This window comes from Dunckerocampus dactyliophorus, chromosome 19 (assembly GCF_027744805.1).
Source record: "Dunckerocampus dactyliophorus isolate RoL2022-P2 chromosome 19, RoL_Ddac_1.1, whole genome shotgun sequence".
In the NCBI taxonomy this organism is placed as follows: domain Eukaryota; kingdom Metazoa; phylum Chordata; class Actinopteri; order Syngnathiformes; family Syngnathidae; genus Dunckerocampus; species Dunckerocampus dactyliophorus.
The window spans coordinates 10,624,630-10,651,079 of NC_072837.1; the positions used below are offsets into that span (position 1 = coordinate 10,624,630).

The 26,450-nt window shown below is 41.5% G+C and overlaps 1 protein-coding gene across 3 annotated transcripts in view; it reads right to left on the reverse strand.

The window, feature by feature from the left end:
* Positions 1–26,450, reverse strand: part of disp1 (dispatched homolog 1 (Drosophila)) — a 61,999-nt gene that overhangs the window by 18,929 nt on the left and 16,620 nt on the right. The window contains exons 1-2 of one of the 3 annotated variants that reach the window (XM_054762233.1): positions 26,095–26,243; positions 4,573–5,300 (exon numbers count right to left, since the gene is read on the reverse strand). In XM_054762233.1, the coding sequence (XP_054618208.1) occupies positions 4,573–5,261 (689 nt within the window). In that variant the 5' untranslated portion in view covers positions 5,262–5,300; positions 26,095–26,243. Of the gene's footprint in view, positions 1–4,572; positions 5,301–10,891; positions 11,096–26,094; positions 26,244–26,450 lie in introns of those variants that run through there. The other 2 variants (XM_054762232.1, XM_054762231.1) reach the window with 2 other exon arrangements.

Genomic DNA, 26,450 nt, shown 5'->3' on the forward strand with positions numbered 1-26,450 from the left:
ACAGACACCATCTCCTGGTTTTGTCACGCGTTATTTCTTCAATTCAATACAGTTCAATAGTGTTTCTCACCTTCTTTATGAACATTCTGGCACTTGAAACTTTTTGTGGATCCATATGGGGTCACTGAGGTGAAAACACTATTACATTCAAGAAATAAGTCACGGCAAAACAGGAAGGTGGCGTCCGTGTGGTGTCTCGCTGCCACATGGTGTCTTTGGGAACAGTCACATCCACAATGAAGGCAAAAGTAACCTTAAATGCTCATTTATCCCTTTCAGTCATCATTTATATGGATTTATATGCATTTGGAATTGTTAATTGCATGTGAAACTGTAATTGTAAAATTCTAAAACTGCTTTCTGGAACAGGTTAATTGGATTTTAATTATTTCTTATGGGAAAAATGTATTCCGTTAGCACCCATTTCGGACCCGGAAATGCTATCCTCAGAGGAGTCAGAGGAGGTAGCTCAGGCATCTGGTCTGGATGCCTCCCGGACGCCTCCCTGGGGAGATGTTGAGGGCACGTCCGACCGGTAGGAGGCCCCGGGGAAGACCCAGGACACGTTGGAGAGAATACATCGCTCAACTGGCCTTGGAACGCTAGTAGCCGGGGAGAAGGAAGTCTGGGCTTCCCTGCTTATGCTGCGGCCCCCGCGCATTACTTGTGGATTTTCTCCATTTGCTGGTAGTCCCGCACAGTAACCGCTACAAAAAGCAAGGACCTACTGTGTGTGACTTTAATTCTCATGCTGTGTATATGTTAAATTCTCACCAAAACTCTATATGTTTAGCTAAAAATGTTAAATGTCAAATACGAGACATGACTCACACCCCTTGAGTCACTTTGCCACCACGGTCAGCATTGAGGTAGAAGCAGGGTGGCTTGACCTCAGGTGCTCTGTAGCTACTCACACTCACACACACACACACACACACACACACACACACACACACACACACACACACACACACGCGCGCACGCACTGCCAAACACACTTCTTATACCGCACACCATCTATCCTAAGCTCTCATGTAAAACCTTGGAAATGGCTGTGACCCAAGCACATACTTAACCCTTCTGAATCATATACCCAGGAGATTTGCCTGTCTTCCAAAAACGTCAAAACTTCATGGAAATTTATGGTCAGTGTTGGCTGCTTATCAACAGAATGGAACTTCCAGGAGCAGAAGCAGTGATGCCTTGTGTTTCTGTCTGTGAGAGATAGGCCAGTCACGATAATCAATAAATCAATGAACCGCACGATAAATAAAAACGAAGTTGATCATTTTGCCGGCCTCGATAGATTGACGTGTGCATGCGTGTTTGTTTTTCTCTTCTCTCTCTCTTTCTCTCTACCAAACAGGCTGGATGGCTCGAAGTTTCATTCTTTGCATCGGTTCTCTAACGGAATGAGCGGAGTGATTGAACCCTCCTGTCTCTTTGTCCCAGTGGGTGGAGGCGGGGCTGCGAAAGAGTGCACAGAATGAGTGCGTATGAGGTGTGTTAAGAAGCAAAGGTACGATGCCTACTGCCACATTCATTCATTCATGCATGCATAAGCTACATTTAAACAGTCCCGTCATAATGTGTTCATAAGCCAGGGCAAACAAGTTGCGCAGAATCTATTTGTGGCCCCCTTAACCAGATTTGAATGTGTACTCAGCTTTCAACACTGCTTACAATGTGCTTCTTTCAGCGTCATGGAAGGGTGGGGTGGGCTGAGGAGGGGGGCGGATGGGTGTCCTATCAAACCTAAGCTAGGAAAATTCCATGTTCTACCTACACTAATGTGTCACCATCTAAAATTAACACGCCTAAGTAAATAATTACTATATACACAACAGTTACATCCACTGCCTCTTTGTGGCACTGGTAAATACGCTCCTGATCAAAATTTTAACACCACTGTTGGACCTTAAGGAGGTTTCTAAGCAGAGCTTCAAAATGCAAAAAGAAGAAATGGGAGTGAGACAATTTTTTTTTTTGAGATGCGGTGATGGGCTGTGGTTGTTGTGGCAAAAGGGACGAGTCAACTCACAAAATATGGATTGCTTGAAAAAACACAAGGATTTGCCAATAAATTCTGTTGAAGGGAACGCAAGCCTCCTGCCTGAAGTCTGATATCTTTAAATCACTCCTCGGAGCTGCATGGTTCTGTGAATCAACGTGAATGAACAGAAGTGAGAACAATATTTGATGGGATTTTTCCAATTATTTACAATGGTCTTTCTGTCGTCCTTTCCGTATAGAAATGAACAGAGAGACTAAAAATAATCCATCAAGTCCAAAACACGGCACGTTCGCTCATGCGACAGTACAATAAAGACAAGTCAAAAGAAAAGTCTCTCCTTCAGTGGAGTCGTCGGCCATCAGCGGGTAGAACCAGAGCAGTGGAGCCAACACGCCCTGGCCAGCGAGGCAGAGTCGGCCATCATGCAAACGGCAGTGCAGACTGACTCCTTGAGTAAAATGGCAGCGTTTCTTTGGGATGCAGTTTGTTAAGTAAAATAAAAATTGTTATCGTTTAGATATTTGATCGCATGCTAGATTAAATCAAGATCACAATTTGTTGTGGAGCTCAATGTGGCACTACTGTGATCCCTCGCCACTGCACACTTCGAATATCACGACTTCTGTCTCAAAATATACTAATTCATAAATCACAGCCGTTTTGTGGTTGAATACGGCCTATTATTAGTAAAAAAATATGCATATTTAAGCAAATTTGATGTATTTCTTGCCTAAATCAAGTATTATCAAGCTCAAGTAATCCCTCTTTTATCATGGTTAATTGGTTCCAGACCTGACCGTGATAAGTGAATTTCCTCCAAGTTGGAATCCTTTTTTATGAATTGAATATTTTCGTAGTTAGAGCATAGAAAAGCATAGAAAACCTTCTCAATAAGACTTTGTAAAACATGATTACAGCCCTCTGGGCACGGAATAACACTCCTATAGTAGCATTTACACTCCTGTAAACCAACATAAGAGAAAATAAGACATATAAGACATAATATGAATCAAATATGCAGTATATATTTGCATTGGGAGAGTTGCTTGCTGTTCCTTTTTTACTTCAGCTTTTTATACAGTACTTCCTGCAGTGGTTATTGTCTCATCAGTGTAACATATATTGACACCTAGTAACCAGTGTAGAATACTACATATCACAACATGTCTTTGAATACTGTACGTCTTCTGATTGTCATATGCAGTCGGACCCCAGCCACATTTCTCGGCTTCACTCTATCACCGTTTTTCAGCATAAATAAATGATTGCTGTTTCGTGGTTGACTACGGTCTATTAATCCAAAAATATGCATATTTAAACACATTTTACATATTCTAAAAATGGCTAAATAAACACAAATACAAATACAGGGTGACACAAAAAAACGGGAATTTTTTAACAATCCAATAAAACCAAGAGCGATGGAAGAAAAATATTAGATTCATAGTAAATGAAACCTTAAAACATGCCATTTAAGAAACAATGATGGAATTTATTTATTTTTTAAATTGCGTCCTGTAGATGGCGTCCTCCTGAACGAATGCATTCTTAAAATCTGCTGTTGAGATTCCTCATTGACCGCTGTGGATTTCATCCTGAATTCTCTGTTTTAACAGAGTTCTTGGCCGAGTCATGTACACTTTACTCTTCAGATAGCCCCACAAGAAAAAAATCACAGACAAACCTGGCGATCTAGGGGGCCAGGGAACGTTGCAGGATCTTGAGATCACACGGTTACCAAACAATTCTCGTACAGCCTCCGATGATTGCCGTGCAGTGTGCGATGTCGCCCCATCCTGTTGAAACCAGGTTTCTTGAACGTGTGGAAAATTCAGGTTAAGGAAGGATTGTAACATCACCACGTAACGAATCGCAGTGACAGTGACTGAGATGCCCTGTTCATTTTTTTTTTAATTAGGTCCGATGATCCCATGTTTTTATAAAACACTTTTATGATCCATGGTTACTAAAATGGCGGCATGTTTACTTGTTCAAAGTCACTGTCTCGCAGTGCTGCCACTTCCTCATGTCTGCCGATACGCACTTCGAAAATTCCCGTTTTTTTGGGTCACCCTGTATAAGGCTTTCAAATTCAAAATATGTAGTATTTTACACTGGTCACTAGGTGTCAGTAATGTTACATTGATGAGACCGCAGGATGTGCGCTGTCCAGAAAACTCTCCCAGTGAGTCTATATTAATGTCTAATATTATAAGAATACAATAATATCTTATTCCCTGTTATTATATCTACTATATTGGGTAATACGAGCGATATTAGGGGTGTTATTTCATATCATATTATATCATATCTGTTATTACATATCTGTTAATAACTGTATTTAGAAGGTCATAAAGAGCTTTTCTATTCTCTAACTCCATTTATAAATAAGGAAGCCTACATGGAGGAAATTCACTTATCACGGTCGGGTCTGGAACCAATGAAGCATGATAGAATGTAATGAACTGACCTTATTGGGGGTGCGCCCTCCTAATATAATGGTAGGTGAAACACTGCATAAACATATTAAGGAATGAAAAAAACACCACATTCCATACCTGATTACAGCTGGATGTGTTGGACTCTGGAGGTGCTCCTGCCAGGGCTGGTGATGGTGATGCAGACAAAGTGCGGTGGACGGATGCGAACAATGGGGGTGTGAGTAAGTGCAGGAAGGTGGGCAACAAGAGCAGGTTGGGGGGCTCCCAGTGTGAGCAACCATGCCAGGCCCATGGACTGTTCCTGGGCTGGGGAAAAGAGGGCACTCCTGCTGAACACACGGGCAGCACAAGGTGGAGCGGAAGTGACATTGCTGGCAGCAGAGGGGTGAAGGCTGGATGGGAGGGGAGGATGCGGTTGGGGAGAGAGTGGCAGGGAGTTGGTGTTGCGCTAGCCTTTGCGAGTCTGTGACAGCTGGGGGAGGTGGGGTGGCATTGGGAAGAGGCAGCGTCCGGAGGGAGCCGTTCTGTTTGACGACGCCACCGTTTTGGGTCGGCCTGTTTGTTTTCTGGGCACTATGTGATCTGGGCATCTTCTGCAGCTGCCGACATGCTGCATTCTTAGCTGCAACATCGTCATCTCTGTTGCCGGTGAGGCCTTCCTCGCCACCGGGGGCAGCTGTGATAGGTTCCTGGTTGTTGCTATCTGCTGGACTGGTGCTTGAAGGTGCATTTCCATTGGCGTCGAGAGGATGGTGTCCTTCACTGATAGGCGCCAGAGGGTCATCACTGGCGTCGCTCAGGGCCATTGTCCTCTCTCAATGGACCTGGCTGGAACAGTCACTTCTCTGAGGTAGCAGAAAAAAAGGGACAAAGCAAAAAAATGTTATTCATCTACCGATTTACTGAAGTGTTTTTCCTGAGCTAAGTCATCTTTGCAGGGGATTACCTCCCTCGACTACGTGTAGTAATAAAGTGTGTTCTAGCAAAGAAGTCGTCCTGTGTTTACACAAGAACATCCGACCTCCACAAATCTGTGATGAGTAAAAGCTTTGAACTGAAGGTTGATGACGTGGAAAAGATGATTCAGACCTAAATTATAACTGCGGTGCTTTAAAAAAGGGGGCATGTCACTGCTGGAAAGATGATCCTCTTACATAAATCTTTACTCTGTCATAGAAGGGCAATTATTTTTTTTTAACCTGGCACAGGATGACCAACAAAAAAAAAAAAAAAAAGAGGAAGAGCGGTGGCTTTGACTTGATCAGAAGTTTGAATCTCTGCCTTTTGCTTGTTGCTGTCCAAGGCCACTCCCAGACCACGCTAGAACCTCCATGTTAGAGCAGAAATACTGTTTCTGTTGCCCATCTTGCTCCTCTGGCTTTGGTTTGATTTTGAAATACTAGAGAGTTTGATCATGTCTTTCTGATTCGACAGCCTTACCTTGCAGGGCCAGAAGTCAAAGGCAACATATACCAGGTATTTAAAAACACTTGTAATTAAACGCCATAACATATAATGCTGAATATTTACATTTATTTCCAAATGTCTGTGAAAATGAGATATGCAATATCATGCATGATCCTCCGAGAGTCCAGTTGTTTATGTTCTGGCTAAGATTTTTCAGACATGAAAGGAAAAAACGGAGGAAAGAGCAGCAGCGCCTTGAAAAAAAAATGATTTCAAATAAAATCAACTTTGACCACTGCAAAGGCAAAGTGAGTTGAAATACACAAGACAATAATCCCTCACCACTTCGTGCTTTGAATTGCGCAACTTCACTCTAGCATGATTTTTGAAAAATCATGCTGTTTTGTGATTAAATACAGCCTCTTATTATTTTTAAAAAATAGTAAAAAATGCATATTTTTGCAATGTTTTGCCTAAAAGCATTTTCAAACACAAAAATGGCATTCAAAAATAAGGCATTCAGAAGACTCATTCGAAGATGTTGTGAGGATATGTAGTATTGTACACTGGTCACTAGAGGTCAGTAATGTTACTGTAATGTTCGGTGAGACACACGATTATCAGACTTGATCGGCGGAACAAGAGGCTTTCATTGCAGGTTTGAATTCTCTCATAACAGGCACAATGATCCCTAACACGGGCTACTGTTCCGACCGTAACGCATGCAGAGCTAAAACTCAACTCGACATCACTTCCTGTCTGCTCCACACTCACATTTACTGCAACACACAAGCACAAGGTTTATTTATGTCTTGAAAGGCTTATTTTCTTGTATTATGTCTACTATACTGGGTAGTAGGAGTGTAACGGTGGCTATAGGGGTGTTATTTCATGTCTAGAGGGCTCTAATAATGCTAAAAATCCTATTTAGAAGGTTGTAAACAGGTTTTCTATGCTCCAACTATACGGAAATATTCAATTTATAAATACAAAATCCTACTTCGCGGCAATTCACTGATCACGGAACTGATTGACCGCGATTAACGAGGGATTACTGTAGTTCCTCAGCTGGAAAAGCCCTGCTAGAGACTGTGACAGACGTTACCAGGATAACATAAGATGATCAATGACGGTCACAGCCAGTGCTTCTGCAGCCAAACAAACTTCTGCGTCTCAGCACACAACTATGGTGCGTTCGAGGACCGCCGAACAAAGTGTGAAATGGTTGAGGAAAAAACATGAAGCATGAAGACATAAACGTATAAATTGTGGCCTTTTTGAAACAGTGGTACGTGTATGCTGTACATTCTACCTGTATAATCACATATTTATAAATTATTACTTACTCCCGCGAATTTGTACGGCCGTGAATGCTGAATGGGGATCCACTGTACGCAAATCAGACACCTTTCCATACACTTTATTTCAGGACAATTTCAACTCATAAATGAATGGATGTACTTGCATTGGACACATCGACAGTGAGTGAGAGCTAAGTGAAACACGAGTCTGACTGTCGGCCAATTTGGGGTGAAGGAGAGTAGAGAATTTGTAACTCCTGAGGAGCCTGAGGCTGGAAGAGCAGACCGTGAAGAGGGAAACCCAGATTAAGTCATTTGTCCGGCTTTCGCAGCTGTCAAGAGCCCGTCATTGCTTTTAAAAAGGATTGACGGCATCTGACTAAATGATCTTGACTGCAGGAAAGTGAACAATTTATTTTTATTTTAATGATTTCACACGGATGGGATAATCTCTCTAGCGTTTATGGTATTTTTTCCAATAATGACAAAACTTTCTTGAAAGACAAGATAAAGTGTCAGGAAGCCACAGAGCTGATAAGTGAAGACGTTATCCAATGAACAACTTTGGAACGCCTGATCTTACCAACAGAAAAAACAGTGTAAAATACTCAATTTTTATAGTATCATTGTCAAATTTGATGTGGGATTAGCTAAGGACTCAAGCTAGCACCCCTTTGTGTTTTCCAGTCCATACCACTACACGAGTTCTTTTGAAGGCACATTTTTTGAAACAATATAGGGGAAAATCAGAATTGTCACTGTATTAAAACTCCTACTTCTCAGTGTCATTAGCACTTAGACACATTCTGACTGTTCGGGATAAAAATGCATCTTACTAGCTTTCAAAAAGAGCCCGGAGCCATGCCTCTAGTCCAAATGGTTCAATGACAAGCTTTTACGTTTGCTTTGGGTGTGACTTTTTTTTAAAAGATATTTTAGCCAGAAAAAAAAATCACTTTTAACAATACTTCATATAAATCATGGCAACATTGTTTGACGGACATTGTGGAAACATCAAATCCAGCATTTTCCTGCCAAATGGACAAACACAAGCGTGTTGCCGTTTCTTCCTTTCCCAAGACATCCCAGAAAGTAATGTGGTACGGAATTCCACAGGTGTTGACGAAGGCTCTTTTCAACAATGTCTGATGTTGGGATGTACGAGTGATGGCGACATCTTTGGCCAACAGCAACACAAGCTGAAGCACCTGGCATCCCTTTCATTTTGGCTATTGTGCAGTAATTACCAGGACTCAGTCACAAGACGGTTCATATCCACCCCGCTCCCTGCTAGATACATACTGCTCGACGTACTCTTTGACATGTTTCTAGTTGTCAGGAGAGACTATGGACATATTTGACCCCCAACCCACCCCCAAGGGTCTCTTCTCACAGCTGGGCCGCATACCAATCTGGGCTGTGGCACTGACACTTAATGTAAATGAGGCACACAACCAGGAAAGCAAGGCCCCAACACCGTCATTTGTGTGGCATTTAATTCCATTCAACATCTTCAGTCAAGGTAAAAGTGATGTTAAATGTTCATTTATTTATTTCATTCCTTATTTATATATTATTTCACATTGTTTTAATATGACAAATATGACATATTGGATTTAAATAAGACTTAATATAGATTCACACTCCTTGTTGTTCCTTTTTTACTTCCGGTTTCTGTACAGTACTTCCTGCGGTGGCTACTGTCTCATCTATGTAACATTGCTGACACCTAGTGACAGTGTAGAATACTACATATCACAACATCTTTGAATGCGTCTTCTGAATGCCTTACATTTGTATTTTATTTCATTCAGCCATTTATAAATTGACTTATGGGTGCTAATAAAGAACCCTGCACCTGATTTTTATGCTAAATTTAGGCAAAAAATAGATAAAATTAGTTTATATATGCATAAAAAAATAATACACTGTAGTAAACCATCAAACAGCGATTATTCTTTTAAATGAATATATTTTGAAAAAAACGTGAGAGAGTGAAGCTATAAAAGTGGCGAGGGACGACTAATAACAAAAACCGAGGTACCACTGTATTTATTTGCTACACATATTTTGTTCTAACTGTGCCAGCGACGTTTGGTGACGGGTAGAACAATTAAATGCTCGTTCACTAGATGGCATAAGGTACACACAGTAGAACCTCTGTTTTGGACTTGCTGGTGTGTTTTGGATCATTGCCCTGCTGCAGAACCCATGTTGGTTTCAGCAGCAAATCTTCCAGGACCTGAAGCAGCAACACAGCCCTAGACCATCACACTACCACCACTATATTTTACTGTTGATGTTCTTTATCTGAAATGCGGCGTTACTTTTACGCCAGACATAATGGGACACACACCTTCCAAAAAGTTAAACTTTTGTCTCGTCGAGTACCAAAGATTTTAGGGATCACCAAGATGTATTCTTGATGCCATTTCTAATTTACCTACGGGTACTAATAAAGAAACCCAAACCTGATTTTTGTGCTTAATTTAGGCAAAAAATACATAAAATACACATAAAAAAAATAGTACATTGTTGTAAACCATGAAACAGCGATTATTTTTTAAATGAATATATTTTGAAAAAACCTGATAGAGTGAAGCTGTAAAAGTGCTGAGGGGGGACGCTAAGCTCACCTAACTGTGCCAGCAACGTTTGGCAACATGTAGAATAATTAAATGCTCTTTCACTAGATAGCATAAGGTACATACCGTGGAACCTCCGTTTTCATTGTTGATTCATTCATTCGGAAAAGTTAGACGAAAACCGACACATACAAAAACCGAGGCAATTTTTTTCAAACCCAACAAAAAACACATTTTATAGAGAGTAATTATATAGTTTTGCATGCAGACAACAATGTGAAATAATTACAAATGAGGAACGGATGGAGCGTATTGTTGATGTGGACTTCCCGTACATCCCAGCCAGATTGAATTCAAGTGTTTCTCACCTTCTTTTGCAAATTGCCGGCACTCACAATTTTCTTTGCCCCCATGGCAGGTTATTTAGCAGTCCCACTCAATAGAAATGCACGGACAGTGAGTCAGCAACACATAGGCACTCAATTTCATGAAATGATACAATACAGGGCAAATGCACTAGTTTGCGCAATACTGTACGAAAACCAATGCAAAATTCGTGTGAAATTTTTGACAAAAAATGAATCATACACAAACATAGGCGCTCAAAAACCGAGGAGTGACTGTAGTTAGCTTGTGTATCTACTTGTTGTCATTTATATATCATTGCTCGGTGGTATGGTGTGAGATTTTCCCCTGGTAAAATATGCGCCTTGCCTCAATAAAGGTAGGAAAAAGGGAAACACTCGTGTAGAGAATCTTTGCAACATGAAACAATGAAAAACTTGTTGGAAACAAGAGGCTGGGGGACTATATTTTCAAATACGTGGGGATGGTTTAAGAGCTGCTCAGATTAAAATATAACTTTGGATCCTTCAAGTACTTCCACAAGACACAAACAAACGCTTATGATACTGTAGGTTTTCTTGTTTTTGTTCAGGACTAAACAAAATAGTGCAATTTCACTGTTACAACATCCTAATAGCAGACACACACACACAAATATATGAAGCCAAACTGCAACATCACAATGTCCTCCCCACTAACTTTACTTCAAACAGAGGGGCGACACACTAAAAGCAGCCCCAAGCAGACAAAACCCTACGGACAAAACAGCCGCCGCTGTTGCGTACTGTAGTATCCTACCGTGCGTGGTGCGTTTGCGTGTCCGATCTCCGTCCAACTGCGAGGCAAGCAGCGTCCTCCGCTGCAGCACAAACAACCGCAGACAGAACGAACGACGACAGCCGCGAAACACCCAAGCATGTCAGACGAGTCACGGACGCATTTCCACACACGGACGCTCTCTCCGGAGGGACTGAGGCGAGGAGGCAAGGAGGCGGTGGGCTGGACCTGCCTGGACCGCAACTCACTGATAGGACAGCCACGGTGGCGGTTTTAACCCGCTCACTGCCACTGTACCATCTTACTAGTTTACAACAAACACATACAGCTAAAGTATCATGTATTTATAATGTCAATGTTTGTACTATTTGTACAAATCCCGCGACTGACGTGTTATCAACTGTGAGTAGTTGGTAGAGTGGGTGGATCGATCCAAATAGCGATTTGAATGAAACCTCGGCTAGCAGTCGGTATCAGATTGATACTTGCGTGATGATATCGATTTTTTTTTTTAGTTCTCACCATACAGATTTTTGTGTATTGTTGACATTGACATTATTATATATTGTTTACAAACTCAGGAGGGTTTGGACTTGAAAAGAAAGCCAATAGTAGTCTTTGCTTTTGTTTACTTATTGTGCAATATTGACTTTATTTAACACAAAAATTGTATGTAATAAAAGGGAATGATTGCATTATGTTGCTGACGTTGTTACATTGTCTTATATAACTCTATCCCATACATTAAACTACTGGTTTTACGGCGGCCCGCCAAGAACACCGCTGGAGCGCCATAGATACATTTGAAACTACATTTTTATTTTCATTTTTTAAATATTTGTCGCTACCTGTTCCCATTTATATGTTGTCATGGGAAAAGTTATGAGACCACCCTTGTTTCTTCAGTTTCTTGTTCATTTTAATGCCCGATACAACTAAAAGGTACCAATGTTTGGACAAATATAACAATGACGACAAAAATAGCTCAAAGAGTTAAATTTTTTGGCAGTACAAAGCTATAGCTACTCATGTGAGAACTTAAGTGATTTTGGTTATCATCAAGAAAACCTTGGAAGTTGCGAGATATCAGCTCTCAAATTAAACTCTTTTGACCTGTATTTGTTATCATCATTATATTTGTCCAAACAAATGCATCTTTAGTTGTACCAAGCATTAAAATGGATCAATAAACTGAAGAAACAAGGGTGGTCTAATCTTTTTTTCCATGACTATATGTTAAATTGTTTACAAGAACAGTCGTCTCTCGCCACTGATTTCACGGCCTCACAGATTTTGTATTAGTATTTTGTGCTTAAATTAATAATTTTCAAGCATAAAAATGGCTAAATGAAGTAAAACACATATATAAGGCATTCAAAAGACACATCAAAGTCACTGTGAATGATACGTAGTATTCTACACTGGTCACTAGGTGCAGTAATGTTACTGTAATGTTCAATAAGACACCCAAACGCCACACTTGAACGGCAGAACAACAGGCTTTTATTGCAGTTTTGAATTATCTCACAAAAGGAACAATAATCCCTAATAAACACACAGGCTACTGTTGCTGCAGTAACCCACGCCAAGCTAAAGCTCAACTATGAACCCCCAACATCACTTCCTGTCCGCCCGCCAGTCAGCTTCCCTAAGGAATACATTTATAGCAACACACACGAGCACAAGTCTTATTTGTCTTTTTTGTCTTATGTCTACTGCGTACAGTAAATTGGGTAATATGAGTGTAAAAGTGACTATAGGGGTGTTATTTCATGTCTAGAGAGCTCTAATAATGTTAAAAACCATATTTTGGAGGTTGTAAATAGGTTTTCTATGCTCTTACTATGACAATATCGCCTTCATAAATAAGGAATCCTACGCAGTCGCAGTCTGGAAGCAATCAACCACAATAAACGAGGAATTACTTTAAGTACGTTATTTTTTCTTTCCTAAAATCCTTGAGAAATAACAAAATACAAATGCTCCACGAAGAGAGAGTTCAAGAGAACTACAAAAATACGGTCACCGCAATTGCATTACAAAGCTGATTTTATTTTTCTTGCCGGGTACTTGAGTGCACGCTGCAGAAATCAACTTAAACATAACCAGCACATTTCATCTTTCATTTTCGTCAGTGGCACACACATTTAAAAAAAAAAAAAAAAGAAGAAACCTCATGGATTGTATACATGAATTAAAAAAAAAAAAAAAAAAAAAAAAAAAAAAAAAAAACGTCCCAGCAGGGGAGAAGTTTTATCACAGAGAATTCTGGGAACGGCAGAGGGTCGTACCTGGCTTTAATTTCAGCTGTCTGCCAGGATTAAGGCGCAGTTCATATAGTAAGCAGTAATCATCTGCAGTGGTGAGGCACTCGTGCACGGCTGGCCCCCTCCCGGGCAAAAACGCTTGAGTCATTTAGTGCTTTGTGATCATCTCTAATAATAAATCATTATTATAACAACCATGCATTTGCACGGATGCAGATTCCCAAATCCCAAACATTTCCAAATGGAGCAGTAAGTCAGGACTAGTTTACAGGGGGGGGGGTACTCTGTGGGTGCTTGCTTGTACATCATTACATCCATCACCTTCCAGCTGATTTCAAAACACTACAGAAGCTTTTCAGCATGGCTGGGCTTCACCGTGATGAGCATATGTGGAGGTTAGTCTGCATGGAGCCCAAGCTGCAAACCACATCAAAGCATGCACCACTGTGGCGGGGAGGACCCAGGCCCGAAAGGAAAGCCCAAAGGACTCCACACAAATCATCCAAATGACAAGTTTAGTTGACAAAAAAAAAAAAAAATCTATTCATCAGAAAGTGAAAGTGATCTATTGCAGTCCGGCTTCACGTCAAAAGATAATTAAGAGTGAATTAGTTGGAACCACTGTCTCTTTATCATAGGGATAAATCATATTATACAGTATATGGGGTTATGTCCCAGGGCCACAAATGAACGGCAAAATTATTGAGATGTCGCCAGCAGTGAGGCCCCGCTCTGAGTGCTCTGGCTATTTTGGGGCCAATAAAGTTTGTGCAATAAGACAAAGACATCTTATGCCTGTTCAGCTTCTGCACTACGGTTAAGAGATTACTGGACAGGGGAAGAATAGAAACAACGCATTGTGTTCTGCATCCTGACTGGCTAAAGGAGAACCCGTCCATTGTCTTCTGCGTCCTTATTGGCTAAGGGAGAACCCGTCCATTGTGTTCTGCATCCTGACTGGCTAAAGGAGAACCCGTCCATTGTCTTCTGCGTCCTTATTGGCTAAGGGAGAACCCGTCCATTGTGTTCTGCAACCTGACTGGCTAAGGGAGAACCCGTCCATTGTCTTCTGCGTCCTTATTGGCTAAGGGAGAACCCGTCCATTGTGTTCTGCAACCTGACTGGCTAAGGGAGAACCCGTCCATTGTCTTCTGCGTCCTTATCGGCTAAGGGAGAACCCTTCCATTGTGTTCTGCATCCTGACTGGCTAAGGGAGAACCCGTACATTGTCTTCTGTGTCCTTATTGGCTAAGGGAGAACCTTTCCATTGTGTTCTGCATCCTGACTGGCTAAGGGAGAACCCGTCCATTGTCTTCTGTGTCCTTATTGGCTAAGGGAGAACTCGTCCATTGTGTTCTGCATCCTGACTGGCTAAGGGAGAACCCGTCCACTGTCTTCTGCATCCCGATTGGCTGTAGACCATTGTCAATGAATCTCCTTCATGCCGAAGTGCCGTGTTTCCTGTTGTTTGATCGCTTGCAGTGTCTCTGAACTCCGCATGTTTGCTCGTTTTCTCCCCGACAAAACCCACAATGTCGACGAAACGTTTTGCACCCAAAAGGCACATGAAGCCAACCATCATTGGGACCATTTTGGGAACCTATCCCCCGCAATAAACGAGGGAACACTGTAGTTATATTTTAGTTCCTTTAGCCATTTTTAGGCTTAAAATGCTTAATTTCTGCAAAAAACGTCAAATTTGCTTAAATATGCATATTTTTAAACCAATAATAGGCCGTATTCAACCACAAAAAGATGATTATTTATTAATATATTTTGGAAAAACCGTGATACGGTGAAGCCACGAAATTTGCCGAGGGATTAATGTATTGGGGAACAAAAACAAAAGTGCTCCTAGGCTTCTGGAGATCTAAGAGTCGGAAACTCAGGAAACCCTATCCCTTTGACACCTTGGCAGTGAGAACGGACATCTCCCACCTTATTAACACCAACTCCCGCCGACAAGGACCCAAAGGGGTAAAGGAATGACTTAAAGTACCTGGACATGAAGAAATAAGGGCTATATCACCCTATCACGGTTACCCCTGAGCATGCAAGCTGGCACAGTAGTCAGCAAAGACACTTTTTTGTCGGAAAAACGACAAAGCAGTGGCAAAACAAGGAACGCAGTGCCTTCCAGAAGTATTGCAACACTGAGGCCAAGTTCTTTTTGTTTCCTGTAGACTGAAAGCAAAACTGTGGCAGTAAAAGCCCAGGTGTGTCCTTTTCCATTGCTTATTCAATCAATAAATAGCACTGCATTTCTATGCTCAGTTCCAAATTGGGTAGGATGTGTTTTGTCTGTGTAGACTGCATTTAGAGGTGAAAACAACATGAAAAGCAGTCTATACATGAAAAACAAAGCAAATCGTAACATATGCAATTATGTAGTGGTCACGTGACATACAACGAAGACCAACAGCAAGTCGGTGGAGTGGATATTTTTTTTTTGTTTAGAAAAAATAAAAATGACAATATTAAAGATACTCCGATCAGGGTTTCGTGCTGTCGATTCCGATACCAACCATCCATGAGTGACATTGGCCAATACCAATACCGATCACATCGATTAACTGTACATTTTTATATTTATTTATGATGAATGCTATTGGTCGGTGGCCCCTGGCAAATGGGTAATTATGAAAAAATAAACGTTTTGGCGGATTGTCTGTTTTTACCGTTATTTGTGTGAAATGATTTGTGTACTATATGACACACGCCTGAATTTAATTTGATGTATGTTTTGGAGTAACATGAATAAATAGGATGTAAACTCTTCAATAATTATGTTTTAGCTCAAGATAACAAAATGAACAGAATAAAATAACACAAATAAATATCTTTACTAAATAAAAATCTTATCAGAATAAATTCAGTGTCCAGGTTGCAGGGGTCTCCGACTTTCATCACTATTAGAGCTGTCAACTATTTGTGTTGTATTTATGAGCCAGTACAGCCAGTGACAGACAGGCAAAATGTGTAAACAGAGATGCAAGTCCATCGGCAATAGGTTTGTAAGGGAGTGATCAAAGACGCTGGCATCGACTGGTGTGGCCTGCGACAAGCTCGACACGAGACGCGTCATTTTGTTGGCAACCCTACGTGACACAGCACACACGTCGGATTTGCCTCCGCACGCCGGCCGGTTTTTATGATCGGCTTTGAAAGGCGTTTATCGGCATACGCCCATCAGGTGGTTTTTTTTACGGAAATAGGCTGATTTTGATCGGTGGCTGATTGATCGGAGCATCCCTGGACGAAATAGGAAATCAGATGCAGCGCATGCTTTGCTACCGTTGATAATTCTCGGGGTTATACCGCAAACCTCCACAGGTAGATGATTTTCCCCACATCATTTAGCCCTTCCCTTAAACCACATTTTAAAAAATAGTATTTTTATATGGAGGGAGGTAACAATATGTCTTCAACTGGCTCATAACACAGGCATTTAAGAAAAGTCACGTGCCAGTGATGTGCTAATGCTATTAATAAAGCAATGTGCAGGATTACAATTTAGAACTAATCATGAAAAATGACTATCAACTGACTGGAGCAATAAAAAAAAAAAAAACATCCAGGTGGCTGATATGAAATGATTTCATTCACATTTGAAAAAGCAAAACGCATACATTTTGCAGTCGCCCCATCATACGATAAGTCTGAAAACCACATCAGGTACCCAGATGGCCCGCCCGTCTGGTTCTTATCATTTTATACGCAGCGCAAACAGATAAAAGAAAAAAAGACAGACACGAGACGTGAAGACAGTTAAAGCACTTGGCGCAGACTTGAAGAGATTAGCGGAGCAGCGGAACTTCTCGGCAACATTCTTCTCTGATGTGTTGACTGGCACCTCACGGGTGACAATGACATCACATTCCCATATGGGCTGGCATGCGCAAAAACCCCACGGCAGGGCTATCTGGGACGGGAGAATGACCAAATAGGTTATGATTTCAAAAGAAGTTACTTTTAACCAACGCTACTGCTAACTTCATGCTGTGAACATGAAGATGTAAGACAGTAGATCCCTACTATGCGTGGGGAACCACGCAGGAGTGTCCTCACCCCCCTCCAAGGGCCACATTGTGAAAAATGAAAGGATGCAAGGGCCACTTTGATATTTTGTAATGCAATATTTTAAGAAGTTATACAGACAGTACAGTATTTCTAGATTAAAAACTGCATCACAGCTTTGTGATATACGTGGAAAAGCGTATTATTGCTGTTTTTGCCCATTTTAGTTGTTGTTGTTTTTTAAATTCCATTTTCCAAATATTTCATCTTTCTTCTTCAATAATCTTCGAACATTTTCTTTTTGTGATATCATGATTTTATTCCCATAGTATTTTTACTTTTCCCCCCAACCTAAGTTTCTCATATTACGACTTTTAAAAAAAAAACACATTTTTTTTCTTTAATATTTCAATTCTATGCTACAAAAATGACATTTTTTATCCTCATAATATTACAAGTTTATTCTCGCAAAACTGCAACTTCTCTTCCTTGCTAAAATATGACATTTTTCTCTTAATATTCTATTATTATATTCTTCTAAACTCACAGCTGTTTTTTCCATTTCTGCTGGTTTTTTTTTAAAATTTTCCAACCATTTCAACTTTCTTCTTGTACATTTTCTTCTCATAATATTTAACTTTATTCCCATAATATTCTAACTTCCCCCCCCATGTAATTTTCCAAATATGACTTGTTTTGTTTGTTTGCCGTAATATTGCAACTTTTTAAAAAGCTAACGTATTTTTTCTCGAATATTTCAACTTGATGCTACTGTAACGACGTTAGGTTTCCTCATATTGTAACATTATCCTCGTAAAACTAGAACTTTTTCTCATCAGATTACCACTTTTTTTCCCCGTAATATTTTGCTGTCATTCATGTCAAGTTACTGCTGGTTTTTCCATTTTTGCTTTTGTTGTTTTAAGTGTTCTTGTTAAAGGAAAACTGCACTTTTGGGGGGAATTTTGCCCATCATCCACAATCCTTGGAATGGGAAACATGACCGCATGTCTTTCTCTTTTCTGTGCGTTCTAAAGAGAGAATACGAGTTAGCATGTGGGAGCTGACAATGCACGTCCCGGGACTCGCCTATTTTGACTATAAAGCCCGTGTAGCAGCTAACACGAAGAACGGCATTTTTCTGGCGTAGTAATACGATGCCTCGCAAGTCTCATCATCACTTACAATGCCTCAAGCCACGACCGAGCGGTAGGACGACCTACTAGAGCCGCTGCTGTGTTGTTTGTGAGTTTGGAAAAGTTAACGCTAGGTTATAAATCAGGCCTCTTGTGTGTATTTTAGAAAGGTTGTGGCAATAAGCCGAAAAAGTTGGTCAATTTTTGAGATTCAACGCGCTAACAACTAAACATCGGGACAGACTGAAGCAGTGGGTACCGGTTCTCAACTTAGACCCGACGAGATCGCTACGAAGACTCAACAAGACGCTCGTTTTCTCTCAGCATTTTGTTTCCCGAGGACTACGCTAAATTTCCCAGCTCAACGGGGAGCACAGGTCATGTGCTGAAAGAGACAGCCATCCCATCAGGCGGCATCCCAATGAGAGCGGATATCACAAGTGACTTTTTTCGTGATACTGTTATTTTGAATGCCTGAGTGTTTCTGCCTAGCAACCAGCAACGTTAACCTCTGCTTTGGAGGTGGGGGTGTCTTACGTGATAACCTGTAGTTCATCTTCCATATAGTCAGGCTCAAAAGATAGGGTTCTGGATTCTCATTTGTCCAAAAGTAGTCGTCATCGTCTGCCATTATTAGTAATAGCAAAGAGTTGAATGTACCTGTTAATGCATGATCACAGCATGCATATAAAACCTTAAAATGTTGTTAGAGGGCTTTTTTTAGCGAGGTTTATAGTCGAAATAAGTGTGTCCCATGACTTATTTTCCCTCAAAGACTCAAAATATTCTCAATTTGAAAGCAAAAGATTATATTTTATGAGTCGTGGCATGAAATAACTGGGAAAGTTACAGACCTCAACTCCGAACGCTTACCGTAAAGTACCCTAAGTAGCATAAAGAGCAACGTTGGCTCGCCGTTATTATTTTGGCAGCCGAACAACGGCACGCATAGACATCAGAAACAGACTTGTTCCACTTCAATACGTCAGTCTTCGAATAACAGCGCTTTTACTTCAAATTCCAAGTCCTTGTAATGCCTCTATTGCCACTTCCTTGTCTGGGAGAGGACGGCTCTTCTTTCTGTTGTCTTCTAGAAAGAGAGGAGTGCAGGAGGGGTGACCCAAAAGAGAACATAGAGAGGTGGTATGCAAACAGAAGGTCCTTATCAAGTGGAAAAAAGCAAGCAGCAGATGGAGAGCCTTGCAAATGAGGGCTTCTTGCAAAGTGGGGGATGAAGAGATCTTAATTTGTTTGAACAGAGTCCCGGGGTTTGATCACACTACAAACGCACTGAACTTTGGTAAAAAGGCGACTGGTAAAGTCACAACAAGCATAGCGGTATTCACCAGCAGTCGTGCTCTAAGTTTGATTTATTAGCTACTTTTATTATAAAGTTGCTTTCGAGACAAGTTTGTAAGATGACGACGCCCTCAGGAAAGACCCGGGACACGTTGGAGAGACTATGTCTCCCGACTGGCCTGGGAACGCCTCGGGATCCGCTGGGAGGAGGCTGGACGAAGTAGCCAGCGAGAGGGAAGTCTGGGCTTCCCTGCATAGGATGCTGCCCCTGTGACCCAACCTCGGATAAGCGGACGAAGATGGAAGTTCCTTTCTGGGTGCTGGAACACTGCCCACTGCTCCTACGTGTCACTAATTGGATTATGGCAACATCGAAAGCCACATATCCAACCAAATGGTGCAGACTGATTGGCCATGGTATGGTTCAGTAAACTAAACAAGGCTTGAAAGAAGTGAAGCATACAAGCGTATTCATTGCATGCTGAGTATGACAAATTCATACATGTTGGCAGGTCTGCACTAATATTGAAAGTCCTCCTTGCCTCTCACCCCCCACTGACAGTTCACTGCGCCACCCCCAGGACGGCCTGCCCCACTATTTAAGAAGCACTGATCTAACCCAACATTACAGTAACATTACTGACACCTAGTGGCCAGTGTAGAATAACAACGTCTTTGAATGTGTCTTCTGAATGCCTTACATTTGTAATTTACTTCACTTAGCAATGTTTATTCTTGAAAATGCTTCATTTAGGAAAAAAAAGGTAACATTTTCTTAAATATGCATAAAAACTATGATACAGTGAAGCCGCAAAATTCAAAACACAAAGTGGTGAGGGGTTTACTGGAAGTACAGTACTTGGTGGATGTTTTTGACACTACAGGATATGGGCACACTGTTTTGAGTTAGCGTTGGGTGGGTTCTAGCCGCATGCAGTTCGCATCTCATGTCATGTTTACAAATAATCATTTTGTGGGTAACCTCCAACTCCTCTTTGATGTTTGGGGAGGCAGTAGCCCAGTCTGTAAGGATTTGGGCTTTGGAAGCAGAGGGGTTGCAGAGAGGTTGCAAGGGGTTGCAGAGGGGCTTCCCGACTACGGTTTACAACATATATAGTTTTCCTACAGCCTCAAACTCCAGTTTGCATAACACCAACGCAAACTTTAGCAAAAATAATTTTGTCGAAAACTGAGGTTTGACTGTATTTTGACCCATTATATTGTCTGTTTTAATATTTTTAGTAAGAAAACTGTATATAAAATGTTACAGAATAGGACAGGCTGATCCCCAAACAGCCGGATTATAATTTACCTTTCTCATTTTGAAACCGCATGAGCACAGGATGTCCAACAGTATGAATCTAAAGCAAACATTGGCTAGCATTGCACTGGAGGGAAAAACTTGATAATACTTGAGAGATCGCATCCGCGTGTCAAATTTCTCTGCAGGCCTCTGAGGGCGGCGGACCGGTCGGAGTTGGGAAGGACATTTTTTGTGCGGTTGCAAATGTTGGAGGAAGTATGAGATCACATCCTGCTGTCAGAAACCTTTTGGATGTCTGACACTCGGGCATAGGTGGAAACGTAGGGGAAAGGGAAGACGAAAAGGAGTCAGCCATGAGTAGTAACGATGCAAAGGTCATTAGGGGTGACATGATGGGAGTGGCAGGGAAAAGATCCGGGAAGACGGAGTAAGTTTCTCTGCAAACTCATTAGAAAGACTCGAAACATTGGGACTAAGGTGTTGCCACATTCTGCAGCTGCAATATAGACGAGGGCAGTCCAAAACTTTCTGCTCGACCACTTCAAAAGGCCTTTCTCCATTCGTCGTCATCTGTTCTCTCAGGATCTGCACATAACTGACTTCATTGTGGAGAGACGAGCTTAAAATACAACTTTACTTCACAGGATGTTGATTGCATGCTTGTTTCATCAGTTTGGCTTGAGAATGAACATTTGTGCTGTGCTGACCACAAGCAACAGGACTTATTAGTGCTGTGGATCGTGTTTAAGTTGGCCCCGTTCATGTTGACCGGTTCATCAAGTCCGGTCCACCGTATTCTCATTATTGTTAGAAAAAGTGACTGCTTGAGTCATCATACACTACCAGTCCAAAATTTGCACTTTTCACTGGTAGTGTACATGGTCAACCCCTTGGGTCAACATAAAATTTGAGACTGAAATGGGCCATGTCTGTGAAAAATGGCTCCGTTTATACTGACGTTTGTCACCATTATCATCTGTTACATTTCCCAGTCTTTACTAAGAAAACATTTAAATTTCACTACACAGTATATAAACACAATTTCAGGCAGTAATTTGGGCCGTTTGCAACCATGTTTTGTCTTTTACTTTTGTTTTTATGGCCATGGACATGTCTGACTCAGAATACTGGGCACAGTGTGTTGTGAGAACAGAGCCTCCAGCACATCACCACAGCGTCTGAAACAAATCTGACTTCATCATGTGTCATTTCGCAGGAGGACAAGTGGGCTGTTAAGGGGCCCTCTGAGGGTTGGGAGAGTTGCAGAGTTGACTGCACAATGAAAGCCTGGTTCAATGTAAATGTGCTGAAAAATAATTACAGTATTTTCCACTCATGTTACACAAAAACTTTACTGTTCACCACGGTCTGCTTGTAACCTAAAAGATCAACTTTCAGTCGAACTTTCATTTTTATGCCAATATTGGGCGATGATATCCACTGGCCGATATTATCGGACATCCCTCGTTTTAGTGGGACAAGACAGACTATTGAAGAGAGAGCTAGTCGGGTTGTGCGAGCAAATAAAAATGGAGTATTTAATACTAAAAATAATAGTTTAAAGTGAACAAATGGATGATAAATATGTGAATAGCTGTGGTATTGAATACATTTATTTGAATATTGTTATGATTACTTTTCTGTCGTCAATGTAAAATCGCACGGTTAAAAAAATACCAAATATCTGTTCCCTTGAATTTAGTAACCTTCAATTACTGTCTATGCAAAACACAACTATGAAATAATGATGTGTTAGATAGTGTAGACACTGAGGCATGGACCACTAATTGGACCAGACCCAGACGCCATCCAATACGGACCTGGACCTATATAAATGTATGTATTTTTGCTTCTATTTTGACCAGCGTATCTTTTTTTTTTTTTTTTAACTTTACGGTACTGGTTGATCAGTTTAGGAAATCCACTGACCAATTTCATACAAGTTCAATACACCGCAATTCTAAACACAACAGATACACACAGGGAAAGACGATAGAAACGAGTGATAGATACAGCTAAAGAGGATGGAGAGATGAGTGAAAGCTACAGAGAGTGATAAATAGGAATAAAGAGGACAGCGAGATGAGAGAAAGTTCTGGGGAAAGAAGATAGAAACGAGTGATAGACATGGATAAAGAGTACTGTGAGACGAGTCAATGTTATGGGGCAAGAAGACAGAAACAAGTGATACATACGGCGAAAGACAGGCGAGGCGAGTCAAAGTTACGCGGAGTGATAGATACGGATAAAGAGGACAGCGAGATAACAGAAAGTTATGGGTAAAAAAGATAGAAACGGGTGATATACGGCTAAAAAAGGACAGCGAGACGAGTGAAAGTTACAGGGAAAGAAGGCAAAAACGAGGGACAGATATGACTAAAGAGGACAGCGAGACGAGTCAAAGTTACCAGGAGCAATAGATACCGATAAAAAGGACGAGTGAAAGTTATGGGGAAAGAAGATATTAATAAAATTTATATTACTTTCTAAATATTTGGTTGTGCCACCTGATATATTTAGGGGTGTGAAGTAAAAAAAAACACCTTAAAATGCCAATTAATTAGGGATGCTCCGATCGATCGGCTGCCGATCAATATCGGCCGATTTCTGTCAAAAAGCATGTGATCGGCCTACGGCAATAAATGCCTTTCAATGCTGATCACATATGCTGGAGCCTATCCAAGCTGACTTTGGGTGAGAGGCGGGGTACACTGGTACCCTGGACTGGTCGCCAGCCAATCGCAGAAATACATTGTTCCAAAGTCAAAAATATGCACGATTGTTTTTCAGCGCCTTGGCGTGAAACGAACCCTAAATATTTATCAGTGTAAAATGGCTGCAAAAGCAGACGAGTGGGGGAAAAGGTTCCATGCCATGAAAATCCAGGGGGCCAAGTTATGGTCTGGCATTAATCTTAAGAGTCATTAAAAATGAGAGGGAAATTATTAGTGACAGGCTTAAGGGATTACATCATGCTTTGGGGTTCAAGAGCCTCCCCCGAAGCTAATAATAAATGGTAGGAGCAGAGGCACACCACTGCTATTGGCAGTTTTAGTGCAGTCAGTCCCAACTCTGGAATGTTAAACCTGGCAGTGCACCACGGCTGAAATTAAAACAGATATGTTTTTGGTCACCAAAAAGAAATCCCACATCGGGCTATAATTGCGGCAAGAGAGAAGAAGTCGGGTTTACTCAATGCCGCATTGTGTGCAGCTGGTTCGAAACATTAGTTTGTGGTTTTTAAATCAAGGATTTGTTGGACATTTCCTGAGTACCTGTGCTGTGTTATTTCCACGGTGGGGGGGGGGATGGACAGTGTCTTGAATAAATTCCAGGAATCTAATGGCAAGATTCACAAGCATCTGCCATATAAGCTGTTTTCAACATTGTAGCGCTTCATCATGTAGAAAGAAACGCACACACACACACACAAACACAAACAGTTATTCCCGCTTGAACGATGCTGGTGCCAGCAACTCATACTGTGGTTTGTACAAATAAATTAATGAATTAATATTACAGGTTATGAGAAGAGGGTGAGGAGTTCGGTCATTCGGGAGGAGCTCAGCGTACAGCCTCTTCTCCTTTGAGCCAGCTGAGATGGCTCAGGCAGCTAGTCCTCCTGTACGCCTCCCCGGTGAGGTGTCCCGGGCGCGCCGAGCCAGGAGGAGGCTCCGGGGTAGACGTAGGACACTCTGGAGCATACGCGTCAAACTCAGATGGCAATTTCATTCGGCCCGCGGAACTGTTTGGAAAATAGCAATACGATATGCGTAGTGGAGTAATTTTTTCCGGTACGGTAGCGGGACAAGACTAGAAGTGGCCACAGTATTTTACGAAGAATTCCCCCACGTGGTACGCAAGTGTTTCTCGCGTCATGCATTTACTGAGCAGAGATCCAATGTGTGGACCCTGTGGGCTATTTGCGGCTTGTTTTTTTTTTTTTTTTTTTTTATAAAAAGGTCTTGTGCCACCTTGAAGAAATAAAATAAACAAACAAAAAAGTATACCATCATGACAAAAAGCTGAAATGTTGATTGATGCTAATAAGTAATAACACAGATTGCAGTCTTGTGGGAAACAGTGGCTGAATTTGTGTGAGAGATGTGATACACCTTGGACTGGTCACCAGTCAAATATCAACAAACAGCAATAAGTCATACTTGAATTTTCATCTCTATTCCTCATCTAATCAATGTATAATGTATAATGTAGAATGCTTTTGCAAAAATCAACTCTTGAATACCAAACAAAAAATGGTCACCAGAAAAATCCATTTGAATCTTCAGTGCACCAACTTACTACTACTACTACTTCCATCCATCTTCTTATCCTCACTACGGTCGCAGGTATGCTGGAGCCTATCCCAGCTGGCGAGAGTCGGGGTACACCCTGGACTGGTCGCTGGTCAATCGCAGGGCAGATTTAGACAAACAACAATTCACACTCACATTCTACGGACAATTTAAGAGTCGCCGAGGAACCTAAGGTGCATATTTTGGGAATGTGGGAGGAAACGTACGGGGAGAACATGTAAACGGCAACAGAGATTCAAACCCACATCTTCCAGACTTCCTGACCAAATCATCACACAAACAGCCACACTGCTGACGTTGAGCTACAACAAGCCTTTCATAGCGCGTTTGTACATTCAAAGTACTCAAAGGATCTTGACACCATCACCTAATTGGCCTACTGATGACGCAGGGGTTCAGTATCTTGCCGAAGGATGCTTCGACATGATTACGGGGGTGGGGGGAGACTGAGGATCGAACCAGCAACGGCCACTATACCACCTGAGCCATGCCGCCCCAAATATTTTGCAACAAAGCCAGTCAGTCAATAATAGATGATAAAACCGCCTCATTATCTGAGAGAGTGACCATGTGTGGACGCACCTGCACGCAACAGACTATTAGTCATTGAAGCAGGTGCTTCCTTGAATGCAAAATTACATGAAACTGTCTGAATATGTCTGATGCATTTCTGTTTCATCTCGTTACAGCTGCATCGTTACTAATGCCACATGTTGCACGCCACACGGTGCCGCAGGAAAATCACACCATCGTTTGCCATCTTTTCTTGAGCGGAAAAAGTCGACATCCAAAACTGATTGCGAAAAGGCTATACCGCTATAAATAGTGTATTTTACTGAAATTATATATGTTCATGACATAATATAGTCTAACAAAATGTACCACATTTTCATTTTAAATGTATTTTGGCAAAGTACATGCTTACTCTTGCGGAGGTTTTCTCTTGAGTCGCCCAGCTCTGTATAGTCCAATAAATTTTGGGGGGTAAAATATTGACAACAGTCATCTAAACCTTAACACGACCCATCCTCAGGCGCTGACTGACACCAGCTTTGCATGAGCACTGGTCAAAGACTCTTTCCCCTTTGAGATGGTCATTGTTGTGGGGGGCTGATAAATATTTACTCTTCCCAGCTTGGCAGGGAAATGAGTGGGAGGGGAAAAAGGGACCTATTGTGACAAGAAGGGTCAGAGACGCTGACAAGCCAGCAGGGTCTTTCCTTCCCCACTGGCATCTAAAACCCCAATACACGACTGGCCCGGCACCAGGGTACACCCAAT